At 37.1% G+C, this 16,282-nt stretch overlaps 1 protein-coding gene across 2 annotated transcripts in view; it reads left to right on the forward strand.

Annotated features, from left to right (window-relative positions):
* Window positions 1-16,282, forward strand: part of Unc5c (unc-5 netrin receptor C) — a 361,607-nt gene that overhangs the window by 234,279 nt on the left and 111,046 nt on the right. For both annotated transcript variants that reach the window (XM_036189838.1, XM_036189839.1), the window contains exon 3: window positions 7,830-7,973. In XM_036189838.1, the coding sequence (XP_036045731.1) occupies window positions 7,830-7,973 (144 nt within the window). The remainder of the gene's footprint in view (window positions 1-7,829; window positions 7,974-16,282) is intronic.

The raw sequence follows: 16,282 nt of genomic DNA on the forward strand, positions 1-16,282 counted from the left end.
TAATCTATGGTATTTGGGAGACACATCGTCTCCCTGTTATATGGTAGCTCCATTTTAAATTATTTTTAAAGATATTATTGTTAGTTGTCTCTCCACATACTCTCTTGTCTACAATGCCCTTTCATCCCCTAACCCATTGAATTCTTTTTGCTCTTTATTCCCTGCCTACCTTTATATCACTTGCATTCTATCCTCCCATTCCTTGAAGTCCCTTCATGGACAATTACGGATTTACTAACCTCTGTGGGTACTACAGTTCAAACACTTTTATCGAAGATTCAAGTCTAGTACTCAGAGTGTTTGTTTTTCTAGATCCAGTTTATCTTGCTCAGAATGACTATTTCTAGCTCTATTCATTCACCTGTGAATTACATAACTTTATTTTTCTTTATAGCTGCACAATATTCCATTGTACTACATTTATTATACATTTATTAATTGATAGGCTAGTTATCTAGGCTGTTTCTATTTCCTGGCTATTACAAATGGAGCAACAGTGACCATGGATGAGAAAGTGTCTCTTTAGTAGGATAAAGAGTCCATTGGAAATATGCAAAGAAGTAGTATAGCTGGATTATACTGTATTGTATCTATTTCTAGCTTTTTAAGGCACTTCTACACTGATTTGCATAGTGTATGCACCAGATTGCACTAGCATCAACACTGAACAAGTCTGCTTTTTCCCACATTCATGCTAATATTTGTTGTCTTTTTTTTTTTTTTTTTTTTTTGCCATTCTGACTAGGGTAATGTCTCAAGCCTTTGCTTTTGGGCCACCAACCAGCTCCAAATCAGGACACAGAGACTTGTTATTAGTTTTGAATGATCAGCCTAGCTTAGGAATGTTTCTGGCTAGTTCTTTTAACTTAAATTAACCTGTTTCTCTTAATCTATCTTTTGCCTCAGGCTTATTACCTTTCTTATTCTTTCCTATCTCACTTTCACTGCTTCTCCTGTCTGCTGGCTGGTGTCTGGCTGGCTTCTTGCCCCAGGCATGTCCCTGGCTCTCTCAGTTTTCCCTTCATTCCTAGATTTCTCCTCCTATTTATTCTCTAAGCCTGTCAAACTCACCCATTTCCCCTGCCTAGCCATTGACCATTCAACTTTTTATTAGACCAACCATGTGACTCAGGCATGCAAAATGAAACAAATGCAACATCTCTTTACATAATGAAACAAATGCAGAATAAACAAAAGCTACACACCTTTACACAGTTAAAGTAACATTCTGAAACATAAACAAATGTAACACATCTTTGTCTGATTACAATAATAGTCTACAACTGGATAATATGAAATCTCAAGCTTTTCGTTTGTCTAATGGATATGGATGTTGAACATTTTAATAATATACTTTATCTATTTTTTCTCTTTATTTGTAAACTTTGTTTAATTTCATGAAACAATTTTTTTCTTTTCTTTTCTTTTCTTTTTTTTCCAGAGCTGAGGACCAAACCCAGGGCCTTGTGCTTGCTAGGCAAGCACTCTACCACTGCGCTAAATCCCCAACCCCAAGAAACAATTTTTAATTGGATTGTTTACTTTATTGGTGTTCAGTTTTTGGGGGGGATGTTTTGCATATCGTGGACACTACTGTCTTTCAGATATATAGCAGTCAAAGATTTTTTTCCTATTCTGCTTCTTCACTAGAATTGTGGTGTTCTTCTCTGTAAAGAAGCTTTTCAGTCTTATGAAGTTCTGTTTTTCAATTGTTGATCCAAATACTGGTGTGACCAGCGTCCTGTTCAAAAGTGGCTTTATTATGCCTCAACGTTGAAACATATTCCTTTCTCCTCCAACAGACTCAGGATGTCATGTATTATGTTGAGGTCCTTTACCCATTTGGAGCTGAGTTTTTTACAGGGTGAGAGACGCATATCTAATTTCATTCTTTTAACATGTAACTATCCAATTTCACCAGTACCATTTGTTAGAACGTTGGCTTTTCTCCAACATGTTCTTTTCGTTTGTCAAAATCATCTAGAAATAGGGCTCTGGGATTTCATCTGGTTCCTCAGTTCTATTCAGTTGATTGATGTGTTTGTTTTTATGTTAGTAACAGGCTGGATTTTCTGTTATATTGTTGTAATATAATTTGAAATCATTCATATTGATGACTCCTAAAGTATTATGATCATTTAGGATTGTTTTGGCTATCCTGAGTCTTTGGTGGTTCCATATAAACTTTGATATTATGTTTTTTCAGTTTTGGTGAAGAATTGTCTTGGAATGTTAATGGGGACTCTATTGTAACCTGTAACTTATTTTTGATAAGATAGATATTTCCATGACACTAATGCTATTAACCCACAAACATTAGGAACATTCACGGTCTTTCCATCTTCTGATATTTTCTTTAACTTTTCTAATTCAATTTTTATTGAAATTAGAATTTTTATATAATATATTCTGATTGTGGTTCCCCTCCCTCAACTTGTCCCAGTTCCTGCTCACCACACCATTCATCCAAGTCCCCATACTTCCTTGCTTTCTCTCATTACAAAACAAGCAGTCATTGAAAAGAAAAAATAGAATAAAAACAAACGAACATGAATAAGACAAAACAAAGAAATGAACAGAAAAACAATGAGCCAAAGAAAAAGCACAAGAAATCTATATATGTATAGATTCAGAGGCACACACATTTGCAAACAGAAATCCCATAAAAACACAAAACTAGAAACCCATAATATATAAACAAAAGACCTATAGAATTAAAATTTTTAAAAAAAGAAAGAAAAGAGGAAAAAAGCTGACAAATCATTATGAGACAAGAAAACCTCCAAAAAATACCATTGAATTCCTCTTGTTTTGTCTACCTACTGGTGTGCATGGGGCCTAGATTTAAGACTGGTTTGTATGCCTAGGACTCTGTTGAAGAAAACTATTTTGTAAGTGTTATCTATTGAAGATAACTTCTAGGTTAAAGATATGGGCTTGTATCTACATCCCCTCTTAGCAGTGAGATCCCTTCAGGCCCAGACCTGTGCAGCTCCCTCAGTCCTTGTGACTTCCTATGTGCCTTGTTTGTTTCCATGGTGTTCTTCATCCTCTCTGGCTCTTACAGTATTTTTGTCTCCTCTTCCACAGGGTTCTCTGAGCTGTAAGAGGAGAGAATTGATGAAGACACCCTATTTAGGACCTAGTGTACAATGCCTTTCACTCTCTGCACATTGTCCAACTATGGTTCTATATTTGTTTCCATTTACTGCAGGAGGAAGCTCCTTTGATGATGGCTGAGCAAGACATAGCAGAACGTCCTTAACAGTCATTTTGTTGCTATATTTCTTCAGCACAATAGTCCTGTAGGCCCCTGGCCTATGTACTCTCTGGTTTTTGGCCACAGGAGCACATCAGGGATGGGTTCCATCTCATGCAGTGGACCTTAAAACCAATCAGAAATTGGTTGGTTAGTCACACAAATTTCTTTCTTCAGTGTCTTAAAGTTTTCACTATACAAATATTCTACTTTCTTGATCAGTAATATTTCAAAAAAATTTAATTTTGTAGGGGCTATCATGGATGGTATTATTTCTCTGATTTCTTTTTCAGTATGTTTACTCTTGGTATATAGGAAGAATACTAATTTTTATGTGTTAATTTTGTATCCTACTGCTTTGCTAAATGTATTTGTCTCTTGTAGTTTTCCAGTAGAGTCTTTAGGTTATTTTATGTATATAGATAGATCATCTGCAAATAAGGATACTTTGTCTTCTTCCCTTTCTATTTGCATTCCCTTTATCTACTTCTCTTATCTTATTGCTATAGTCAAAACCTCAAATGATTATATTGAGTATTGGTGGGGAGAGTGGATGCCCTTATATACTTTCTTATTTTACTGAAAATGCTTTGAGTGTTTCTCCATTTAGCATAATGTTGGCTATGGACTTTTTGTATATTACCTTTATTATGTTGATATATGTCCATGATTTTTGTCATGAAATGATGTTGGATTTTACCAAAGATCTTTTCTGTATTTAATGAGATCATATGGCTTCTGCCCTTGAGTCTGTTTATGTGTTGGATTACATTTATTGATTTATGGTGTACGTTGGTCCATCCATAGATCTCTGGAATGATTGTAGTGGGTTAGTATATAGCTTTTAGGAATTAATTTATAAAGAAGAACTTTCATAGCATAAATTAACATCTTCAGGCTGAGTGATGTTTGGCCTGTCTTTTCAGTTATACAACTTAACAAAATATCTGACGTTGGTGAACTTCTAAGACAGTTATCTGACAGGACTAACCATCCTATTTCTATGGGAATATGGGTGCTTAAAAATCAACTACACATGCGTTTCTGGTCAAATTATAGTAATGCACAAGTCTCTTCTTTTATATGTGGAGTCTCACAAGGATGCAATCAGAGAGTTGAACTTCTATCTGGATTTTCATATCCATTTGAACCTTACTCTTACCAAGCGCACATTCATACTCATTGTAGGAGTTCTTGATATAACAAGCTAATAAATTCCTTGCACTCTGGTTCCCAAACAACAATGAAACCTATTTTAGACACAAATGACTGCAAACTTCAAACAGCCTGCATCTTTGAGATGCCACTATTAAAGAAAGTGATGAGAAATCTTTGATGTTATCAGAAGTGATGGAAACCACTCGTTTGTATTTGTGTAAATCCTGTAGCACTCCCCTAACCCCTAAATAACCAGAAACCAATTTCAAGTTCCCAAGGCTCTTCAAAGCAGTCTTCCTTGGAAGAAATGCTGATGGTATTTCAGATTTTGAGAAGGCTTGATTCTTGCATCTCGGGACTTCAAGAAGCTCTGAAATTCTTCTTTCAAAGAGAAATAATATTACTTACTTTTTACTGAAATCACTAGGCTCTTGTTTGATGATCAAGATATCACAGGTAATGAAATTACCTACGGCAATAAAAAAAAAAAAAAAAAAAAAAAAAAAAACCTGTACCTAACTGTGTAGCTGAGAACCTGAATAATGCAAAGGATTCCAGGGAATCCTGAGCTCTAAATATTTAGATACTTCATGCTGCAGTCCTTTCTTATTTGGCCATTGGTCAAATATGGGAATGTAAACAGTGTGGACCATGTGGCCAAGCAACTGTACACAAATGTAATTAGTTCATGTGCTCCTCAATGGGGTGTCTGTAAAGCTGAAGAAAGCCTTCCATGTGTGCTGGACTCTAGTGTCCACAGGGAACCTGGACCACATAATTCAGAACATTCATAGTATGAGCAGCTCTGGTAGCAGGAGAGTTGGTCTGTGGCTTCTTAAAAGGCTTCGGATTTGTGGTTAACAGAAATATTCACAAACCTGCTCAGTCTCACAGATATAGTGGACCTGGTGAAGTTCCCCCATCATTTAATTAGGTTGCCAGTAATTACTTCAAGTAAATAGGAGGGGAGTGAAACCTGAGGTTATCATCTCAGGATAAAAAAAATATTTGTATGTGGTTTTAATATCCATAGTCCATTTGTTGCTGTTCAGCATTTTAAAAAGAGCCATTATAGTTAGAAGTAAATACACACTGCAGGTTTATCAGCCCTTTGGTGACTGTAAATTTCCTGCAACAACTTTAAAGGAAGAGCTTTCTTTCCAGTAACTGGAATTCCATATAAAGAGGGCATGTCTTAGCAAGAAAGGCAGATGAAAGCACTGAACAAGGAGGGTAAGGAGGAAAAGGAGGAGGTGTTGAGAACAGAGGCTGTCTTCCTTTACTTAACAGAACGATTTCGAGAATTAATGAGAAAAACTACAGCAAGGTTAGAAAACTGGAGCCGAGGAAGACCCAGGAAATAGAAAGAAAAGTTTTCGCTTAGGATTCTGGCTATGAAGCTTGTTGTATTAGTTAGATGTTGAGGAGTATAATTCTTTATGACCTTTTCAAGCTGAACTAAGGGTTAGACTATGCCACTTACCAGAAAGTGCCTTTTAAACTGGCTGTTAAGTAAATATAAGAGAATTAATAATTTTCAAACTTTAAAATAATATTATAAGTTTGACAATAGTGTTGTCCTTTCAGGATCTTGTCCTGCCCTGGATATGTAATACATGCTTCCCTGGGCTTCAATATAATTCAGTTTTCAGGAGATCTAAGGGCCTGTGGCTCAAACCCCATCAGTTCTTGATAGAAAATACCATTCATTCCAGTTAGTTCCTATCTCTGTTGGGTGCCTATGAATTTCTCTGATTTATCTGAAATGGTTTGAATACATCCTAGTTATCCCCCCTTTCAAGGTCTCCGGAAGCCATAACTTTTCCTGTCACCCATCATAAAAACACTTTAAAGCATCATAATACATTGTAGCTTATTAAAGTCCAAACACATGTCTACAAATTTATAGATATTGTCTATCTCACAAATGTATTCAGTAGTCCTCTTCCCAAGTTATCTACTTTAAAACACCTCAATGATATACATGGCTTTCAGAAAGAAAACCAAAGTCTTAAGCACTGTATAGAAGAATTCTTCAAATTACCATATGCCATTACTTACTTGGCAGGCTTGTTAAAAGCCCACAGACTAGCTGGTCCATTCTCCAGCATTTTCTAATGGATGAATCTGGAGTAAGGTCTGAGAATTTGCGTTTCCAACAGGCCCTCAAGTAATGTAAAAAATGCCATTCTGGGATTCCAACTTTGAGAACCATTAGAATACAAATTCCAAACTGGACCCTTTCTTGTCTCTACTTCCATTTCATACCTCTGCTCACTCTCAAAAGTGTTTGGTGACCTTTTTGATTCCCAATCTTGTAATTCTCTTTATTGCTTCTTCCTATATTTTGAGTACCTCTTACCACATAATGTAAACAAAGTAACTCCTATGTGATCATTCTTAGCATAGTTGATAAATATCAATGGACAATGAATGGATTGATGGATATAAAGTTAATAGACAAAAGCATTTCATTGTATCATTCTTACTGTGTCCATACTTGGCTCAGAGCAAATTCCCTTGCTCTCTATGGGTATTCTGCTATTGCTCTCAATGAACACTTTGTACATTCAATCCTGGCGAACTGGCATTGCCCATCTATCACTCAGTTAATCTCTCCTGGTCATTGCAAAGAGACACACTGCAGAATGAATATCTGAACTCACTTTAATACCTCAAATAAATATCATCAAAATGGTAATCTTTGGTTCAATTTTTGTTACACAAGAAATAGAAATTTGAATTATTTCAACACTGTAACTGAAGACACTTCTTTGGAACCTCAATTCTTTACAATTACTGGTAAACATATGAACTTGCAAACTATTGTACAGGAAAACCTTTTAAAAGTTGTATGTTCTCTAGATAACTAAAGGTATAATGTATTACAATAAAAAATGATGTGCTGTTATATTTTAAACAGATCTGCTAAAGTGGTTTTTAAATTGTCAGCACTGATTTTGTAGATTTCGGTTATTTTCTTTCTTTTCTTGAAGTACTAGGAAGACTTCATTGTAAAAAGCTGTTTACAATACCTGCACATCTTAGCCACAACCTATATAAATTACATAGAACCTTGAAGAAACTTGAAATCCAAGATGATACCATTTTAGTAACAGAGATATAACCTGGTAGGAGATTAATATTATTGAATTAGATAGGAGGAAATGCAATTTTGTGGGGTTATAGATTCACTCCACTTTCATCTTCAGATGAATATTGAAGACTTGAAATAGCAAATAAAAGAATAAATACATGGAGTGTAGTAATTGGAGTCTTCAGAAAATAGAGGTGAGAGGCAATATCTAGATGGTGTTGGTAACTTCAAGTGGGATCCCTGAGGGGGAATATGCTTGCTTTATGTTTTATGTGCAGATCATCTCTTGACTTTAACCTTTGTTTCTCTTGTCAGGTCTCATTGTGAGAGAAGTGAGCATCGAGATTTCACGCCAGCAAGTGGAGGAACTGTTTGGACCTGAAGATTACTGGTGCCAGTGTGTGGCCTGGAGTTCAGCAGGCACCACAAAGAGTCGGAAGGCATATGTGCGCATTGCCTGTGAGTTAGAGAATACAGAGATTCTTGGGTCCAGACAAATGGCAATGTTTGAAAGCTTAGGCAGAGGTTGATCTTACACCAAAGAACTTTATTCAAAGTTCCCATTCCAAAACTGCCCCCAGAGTTCTGCATTTGAATCATAGTTCCTCTGAAATCACCTTAATTTTTTCTTTCAAAGTACTGAGGAACTCCCATCTGATTTTGACTTGTTTTTAGATCTAATGGCCATCAGACTATGGTAGAACCAAGTGTTGTCTTTTGTTCTGGTTTTTGTTTTGTTTTGTTTTTAGTTGTTAAACAGTGCTTCTATGGGAACTAGAGGTCCCCAGGCAAAGGTTCCTTGCTTGCACAAAAGCTATGCTAGTACATTGGAACACACTCCCAAAATGTTAATTTCTAAAACATTGCAGTTCAGAAAGAGGGTAAAAGTGCATCTCAGACAAGGATAATCAATGAAATTTAAGGAACACTTTTTACATAGTTACAGAGATTTCATTGAAAAGCTTCTTTGATTCATTGATGTGCTAATCTGGATGGATGAGCCCTTACCTCCACAGAGCCCCTTTGTGAAGGCTGACAGAGCCTATATTACATGCCATGTTGACAGTCTTTCTACCAGATGATGTGACCACTGAAATTCATGTTTTATTTGCTGAACTTGTACCACTATATTTTATTAAGTCATATTTTGTGACAGATGTCAATATCAAATTAATAGATCACAACATCTCTTCAACACAAGCATCTCTGGCTTCCTTTCCTCTTGATCTAGATCTGTGATGGTTCTGGGTGAGCTTGTGACCCCACTCAGTCCTCTATTCAATCAGCCCCGGCTTCCTAAAACACAGGCCCTCATCTCACTTCTACCCCACTTCACAACAGCAGAGAATTGTAAGATAAATGCAAAATTCCAAACCAAAACCACAGAGGCTATGTGGCTTAAAAATCAGAAATTCCCTTTGTTATAGTTTTGAAAGCTAGAGGTCCAAGAGCAAGGTGTCCTCAGGCTTGGTTTCTCCTTGAGGCCTCTCTGTACCTTGCAGATAGCTGCCTTCTTACTGAGTCCTCAAATGACTCCTGGGATCCTTCTCTGGTGTCTCTTTGTGAGTCTACATTTCTCTTTTTATAAGAAACAAGTTGGGTTGGAATATGACCCATGCAGCCTTGTTTTAAATTAACCACCTCTTTAAAGGCCTCATTTTCCAAACGCCAACATATTCCAAGCTACTGGAAGTTGTGATTAAGCATATGAATTGGGGAGGGAGACACAGCTCACCATGTAACAAGTACATGCTGTGATCTTTCTCCATTTCCAATACCTCCAACTCTGATCACTAAAGATTGCTAAATTTTATTTGGATTTGAATTATTTCTGTTTCCCTGCCCTTCAACTGTAATTTGTGCCTACTTGTTTCAGCCTGTATTTACCTTCATGATTTTTAAAGGCTAATTTCTTCAGCAAACATCTGATCAACATTTTTTCTTTGTCCTTGGACAGTTTCATACTTTGGGAGTGACCTGGTGAGACAAAGTAAACTCTAGATAAAATAAATAATGATCAGGTAGGGGCAGATGATGTGTTCTGTGAAATAAACCAAGCAGGGCTAGGGGAAATGCTATGCTTGGGAGAAAAAGGTCAGGTCTGCTGTGAAGCCAAGCTCTGGCTCCCTGTTCACCCTAGGACTGGGAGGGAAGGAGTTATGTACAGAGAACTGCAGCAGACAAGTACAAACATATGGGATTCCTGTTTGACAAGAGGAAGGGAAGGCTAGGAGTCAGGAAAAATGAGAGAGTGAAGAGTTAGGACTTGGCAGGGGCTGGACATTGGCGTTTTAGTATGATTTGGAATCTCAGCAGAAGCCCATCTCCCCTCTAGTCACAGAATCAATGACTGCACACTAGTGAGAAGAAATGCTGAAGGACAAAAATAAAAGTGAGGAGGCTTCTACTTGGGGCCTCTGTGTGATAGACACAGAAGGGAGCAGCAAAGATGCTGAGACCAGGATTCTACACAAATTCAAACCTAGAAATACAAAGCTTCTCTTGAGTGTTGGGATGTGAGTGTGGAAGGAAGGGTAAAAATAATTGTATTCAGAAAACCTGAAGCTTTGACAGATTTTTATTCCTTCCCTCTCCCCATTTCCAGCTCAGTCATCTGGTTTTGTTTGCTTGTTTTGCCTTGCTATAGTGTTGTGTTTCATAACAGTGGGATCTTTGTAGTGAAGAATTCTATTTTACATATCCTTGTGTCTTCGGTGCTTAGAAAAATGCCTCGGATATACAATATGTTTAATAGATGTGTCTGAAAGAAACTCCTGATGAAGAATTCTTTGTGGAGCTTATGAAAACCCTGCAGATGACTGTCCCTCTCTGAACCTATATATGGATTTGTTTTGCGTCCTAGGTGGATTTCCCATTAAGTAGCTGTGATATGAGACACCCTTAAAGGATAGCTCTTAACAACTGCTCTTAGGAACAGCACACAAAGGTTACTACAGATGTTAGGTGAAGGACTGAGTCAACTGGATTGGGCACAGGGAGAAATGGCACCATTGGCTGTACCACAGGAAGGCCTGGAGCTGGGATGGCTCTTGGGACAAAGGAAAAAGGGACTTCTGTCCCTCCACATTGACGAGTCAAGGGTATGGATTCCCTCTTCACGTCCTACTCCCACGAGCTTATGGCCCAGGCTGAAACAGCTTCTTCACCTAGAGCAGCTCCAAAAAAGGGAGGGTTTCACCACCAGTACTGCCTATGTGTGGGATCAGGCTCAGAAGAAACCCCAATGGAGCAGCCCCCACACCCTTCATAGAACATTTAAATCAATTCAAAGTTAGCTGTGAATTATGAGGAAGACAGAAGTGTGCTGGAAATGAGCCTTCATCACACTCTTCTACATACTCACGAGAATCAAGCACAGTAAATACTTGAAATCGCAGCCTTTGCTCCATACCAAATTAATCCATAGCTGTTTTGTAAAGGCTGCAGAGTGCCACACAACAGATTCTTATAAGCTTTGTAGGTACATAGATTATTAGAAAAGATTGCTTCCAATTTTATATAAATGTGTGTATATGCTTATTTTTATTTCCTGCATCAAAATCAGATATGTGTATGTAAAACCTGTCTTTATTTGCTATGTTTTCTAAATGTCACTCTTTAACTCCTTGCTTCTAAACAGTTTGGCATTTTTAAACAATCAGAAGTCAAAGTCCTCCCTGACACCTTCCTCCTTGGTGAAAATTCTCAAGTGATTTGCCTATAATTTCATATTTAATTGAACTCACGTGCATGTGGTCAAGGCATGCCATCTCCCTCATGACTATTGATTGACGGAGATACAGATCATGATGAAACTCAGAGAACGGACTTGACTTTCCTCTGTCAAGGGTGCTCCCTGCTAACTCGACCTTGCTCATGTAGCATGATGTTTGTGGATTTTTTAGTCTTCCCCACACCAAATGAGCTTTAAATTCAAATGTGCTTTGAATAATGATACTGGGTGGATGTTCATCCCATAAACAGCAATTCCAGTTTATATTTGTCACAGTTGAACATAACAGTAAGGCAAAGGTTAAATCAGTGTAAACTCTACCCTGATTGTATTTATACTACTCCATCATTCTTTCATTTAAAAGTTCCATTTTCAGAAATATGTGAAGAGGAATGAATGAACTATTAATGTTTATGACCAATAATCCACATATCTAAACTCTATCAAATAGAAAAATTAGTTAGTGACACAATCTGAATAAAGGGAAAATTAGAAATTTAAAAGTAAATACTTAGCAAGAAATTAGTTGTGAACATACCTTCCCTCATCAAACTTCTTCATTTCTACTAGAGATGTCAGTTTTCTTGGGTGAGCAGTAACGTTCCCTGCAGAGGGAAATGTCCTCAGAGAGCACCCAAGGGTATGCGCCAGCAACCATCCTAAGGAGAAGGTGATTCTTTCCCAAGTGTTTTGATTTCAAAGCCAATTTGAGAAACCCAAGATGTAAAGGAGGAAAGGAGAATCCAAGCAAACTGTTGATCAATGCTGTCAAGGGAAGGTTTGGGATCAATAGTCTTGCTGTTATAGATACTCCAGTAGTGGTAGTGATGGTGGTTGTTCTTTGATTATTGTCATTTGGGAAGAAGGGAACGATGTGAAAAGAGCAACCATAAATGTAACAGTTGAGAGCATTTGCCTCCAGACCAGGCTGTATTACGTTCAATTTCTCATTCTAGCACAGACAAGTGAGGCATTGGTCAGATTTCCTAATCTCTCTGAGACTTAATTTCATGAACCATGACATGAAAATGATAGGACTACTTTGAGATTAAAGGAAATAAGTTCCAAGCATGTGGCAGAGTTCCAGGATGCAAATCAGTGCTCAGCAAATGAAAGCAAGTACTCATGGTACCTTTTCCAATGGCTTTACACATTTCTTTTAAACCTTAAACATACTAAGCAAATTTTGAAAGTGAATAATCTCTCCTTCCTTCACCCATCCATGTCTGTTTTAGCTGTCAATCCAGAAGGCTGAAGTTGTCCCCTGATTCACACAACATGGGGCCATAATTTTTCCCCATGCCTGAGGATGTAAGAGTGAGCCACATGGTAACTACTCTCCTACAAATCTTGTGACAGTGGGATGTGTGCACATGGAGAATCCATCTTCCTAGAAATGTCAGGACAGTTCATTGGAATTCCTCTTGAATCACATGTCCTAACCTGTAAGTCACAATAGTCTCACAGAGGCTACTAACAACAGATAGGCATCAGGCCGTTCTTAGAATGAATTAAAGAAATCCAAGGTGACCTTTCCACCCTCTTTACAGCTCACTGGGCCTTTCCACATGGTCAGAAGTGCATTTTGAGCCACCTGGAAGTTTTCATCAACCTTGCTCACATTTGTGAGTCCATAGTGTTTAGCACACTGTCTTCTAGGATATCTGTATCTAACAGAAAGGTGATGGCAACTCCATCTGTCACCTAAACTCTGCTAGTGTCTATGTTTTCAAAAGTAAACATATAATCAAATGAAAATCACTTTAATAATGTATCTCATTTAGTCTCATATGTAACAGAGCATTTCAACCATACAATGCATAGAAACACGTATCAGTGGAGACTACTTTTCATACCAATCTTTGAGGTCTGTTCTGTGAATACTTATAGTTCCTCTTGATTAAGATTGCCCTCAGAGCATATGCTCCAAAGTCCCACATGGCTAGTCAGTGCAAATAATCTATAGAATGACCATAATAACATTAATGGAAGTATTCCTGAAGCACTGTGTATGTATAAGCTGTTCAGTCTTTGCAAGGACTCTGTGATGAGTGAGATTATTATCCACACTTTTTAAATAAAGAACAGGAGTGAAGGCATTAGCGGTTCTGTGTTCAGAATCTGCAGTTAAAGGTACATGTAATCTCAGGAGTTCTCATGTTGGTTTGTATGTTCATGAAAATCATGTCTTAGGGCCTTTCATGCTACTCTCTAATTTCCTATTTACTTATACTACTTAGCATAAAAAATCATTAAACAATTTACCCAAATAATGTATTTCTTTAGCTAGGCATTCTAAATAACATGGGCCATACCATGAACTTAATACCTTATTACAGAATGTCTTGGCAGAACATAGCAGATTTGTCAATACCAAAATAAATAGCTTATTCACTAATGTGCATTTCTGAGTTTTGGTCTAGTCCTTTAGGCAATCATTAAGCTCCTAGTGTCTTGTTATAAATAGCAGGACCCATATTTTGACTTTAAAGAGATTAACTACACAGTTTAGGCATTGTTATATAAGGGAGGGATTTTTATCAATTTTACTCTTGTTTTATTTAGAACTCAATAGTTATGTAGCAGTAAACAGTTTACTGTGGTTTATATGATAAGATTAAAAGCTAGAGCTCATGGCTGAATATATTTTCCCAAATATGTGTGCTTTTGTCTATGGGTAAAAGCTCTCAAGTTTCATGATACCTCACAAATTCATGGGCATTTATAACCCACATTTATTTTAGGAAGTAGACAAGTAACTGATAGAGAGCTATCTCATACAGTTAAATTCCAGGGGAAAGTCATCCACTTCTATCTTATAGGTAGGGCGTGTAACGCACAAGACTGAAATTTGACATTAAAGTGTATTTTATGCTATGTGAAAAAGGAAGTTTATGGCTTAAATGCTTAATTGCCAAGGCATTATCTGCAAGCATTGCATTCTGTTTGTACCCAGTAAAGAAAGCCTTAACGTTTTGGAATGTCAGGTTCCCATCCATAAAGTTGGCATGTTTCTTATTATTTATCCCTAAGACATACCTGAAAAAATATTGAGATGACATCTAATCATTTTTTGGAGGGAAACTAAAGATGCAGTATGAATATTAAAGTGTTCTTTGCATGGCTGTTGCTCTCTTCCTCTTCTTTGCAATGGATGTCATTTGGACTCATAACTCTAAAATATTTTTTTTCTAAAAACCCCTTTGGCAAGACTATCTGAATACAAATGTATTTGTCCTATAAATGCCCTAAAGTCAAGAAAAAAGAAAGAATGGCTGGGATAGCACATCTTTACTTCAGGGACTGTGTTCACTTGAGATTCATCAGTTTAAATGATCTCGGTGCAATGAAGGAGAGCAGGCCTTGGTACATTAAAGACATTGTCAGCATGCCCTCCTGCTGATATGTTTAAAGATGCTGGCTTGACCTCTATCCCCAGGTATGAATTGCAATGTTGTAGAAGTTTTCATGGTCAATTCTTAAGAAGGGCCAAAAACTTTAGCTCTTAAATAGCAAAATGAGGTTACAAAGAAAAGATTCAAAAATCTATTACCTTCTCTAATTCTTAAAATACAGTGTTGGTAACCATCATTACATTCTTACACTGTGCCTAACTGTGTTCTAGCCACAACTATAACACAGGAATTGTACTATGCAAGCTTATTGTCATCGTCTTTTATCAATAACAAACTGGAGGTGTTTGTTATTCTTAGGAGAGTTGTCTGAGTGTCCCTTTTACCTGCTATTGGATCGCAAACTTAAGCAAAGTCTTCAATCTCCCTAAGGTCTGCCTCAGTTTATACAGCTACAGACACATGAGCAATTCTTGACTTTACTGTCCATGATAGCTAATGTGAGCAGTTGATTTGGTTGCTGGGTGGCTCTTTGCTCATCATTTACAATATTTAGGAAAGAAGGCAAGTGAAAAATAAAACTCGTCCTTTTTATATTATATTCCTACATTTTAAATTATAACCAATAAGAGTTGCTTAATATAGTATTTTAATGATTTTTTTTAAACAGCCAGATATGATAATCTGTTTCTGGGAGAGAAAGCCATGGTGAACTTTTCAAGCCCTAAGATATTAAGCTAGGCACTTTTCACTTTTAATAAGTGCCCAAAGCTCTGAAGATGAATCTAACTCTCCCCAAATATGCTCTGTTGCTTGGTTCTCGGCAGTTATTTCCTGTTAACAGCCAAATTTTGTGGTTTAAGCGTAAATTCTATTCTACAATGACAACATAATTAGCCCCTTCCATCATCATTGGAGGACAGGTACATTTTTTCCCTTTAAGAACACAAGTATTAATGTCTTATGTGACTGTGGAATTATTTTATTTGATAAAGGAGCACTTTGAAAATACAGTAAAATATTTTTTTAACCCAAAGTGTACTCAGTACCTCTGTCCATTGTGCTTATAAAATGAGTTAGTTGAGAAGTAATTTAAAAAAAAAAAAAAAAAAAAAAAAAACGTGAAGCACACTAGAGCTACTATGTTTGCTTAATGTGGGGCCAGACATCTGTCAAAAGTATTGAAGATGGCCAGCAGACCATCACTGCAACATGAATGTCTTGGAAGTACAGGGTTTACATAAAGCAAGAGCCATTTACTTGAAACAAGCTCAGTGTGAAAGGGAAGCTAATGATGGAAGTTTGACTTCTTGGTGAAAGTTAAATGAGTTAATGGCATGGCCATCACTCTGAACACTGCACAGCTATACTGACTTGAGGGGGCAGGACAGATGGGTATCTAAGAGATGGCATTCAAGAAGGAATTTTAATGAAGCTGAACTGTCTTAATAGCTTATTATTAGTGCCTTATTTAATCTTCATAGCAAGTATGCAGTAACTATTACAGTTATCATCATTTTATTCATGGAAAGTATAGAAACCGCACCCAGTGCAGATCACAATCAAAGCTAGGTCATGTGAGCCCACAATCTATGCTAATAACCACTACAGTAAGCTTAAATGTGACCCTCCAGTCTCTCATCTACCCAAAAAGACATTCAACCCTAATCTCTTGAAGTTGT

The sequence above is a fragment of the Onychomys torridus genome, chromosome 6 (assembly GCF_903995425.1).
Source record: "Onychomys torridus chromosome 6, mOncTor1.1, whole genome shotgun sequence".
NCBI classification, from domain to species: domain Eukaryota; kingdom Metazoa; phylum Chordata; class Mammalia; order Rodentia; family Cricetidae; genus Onychomys; species Onychomys torridus.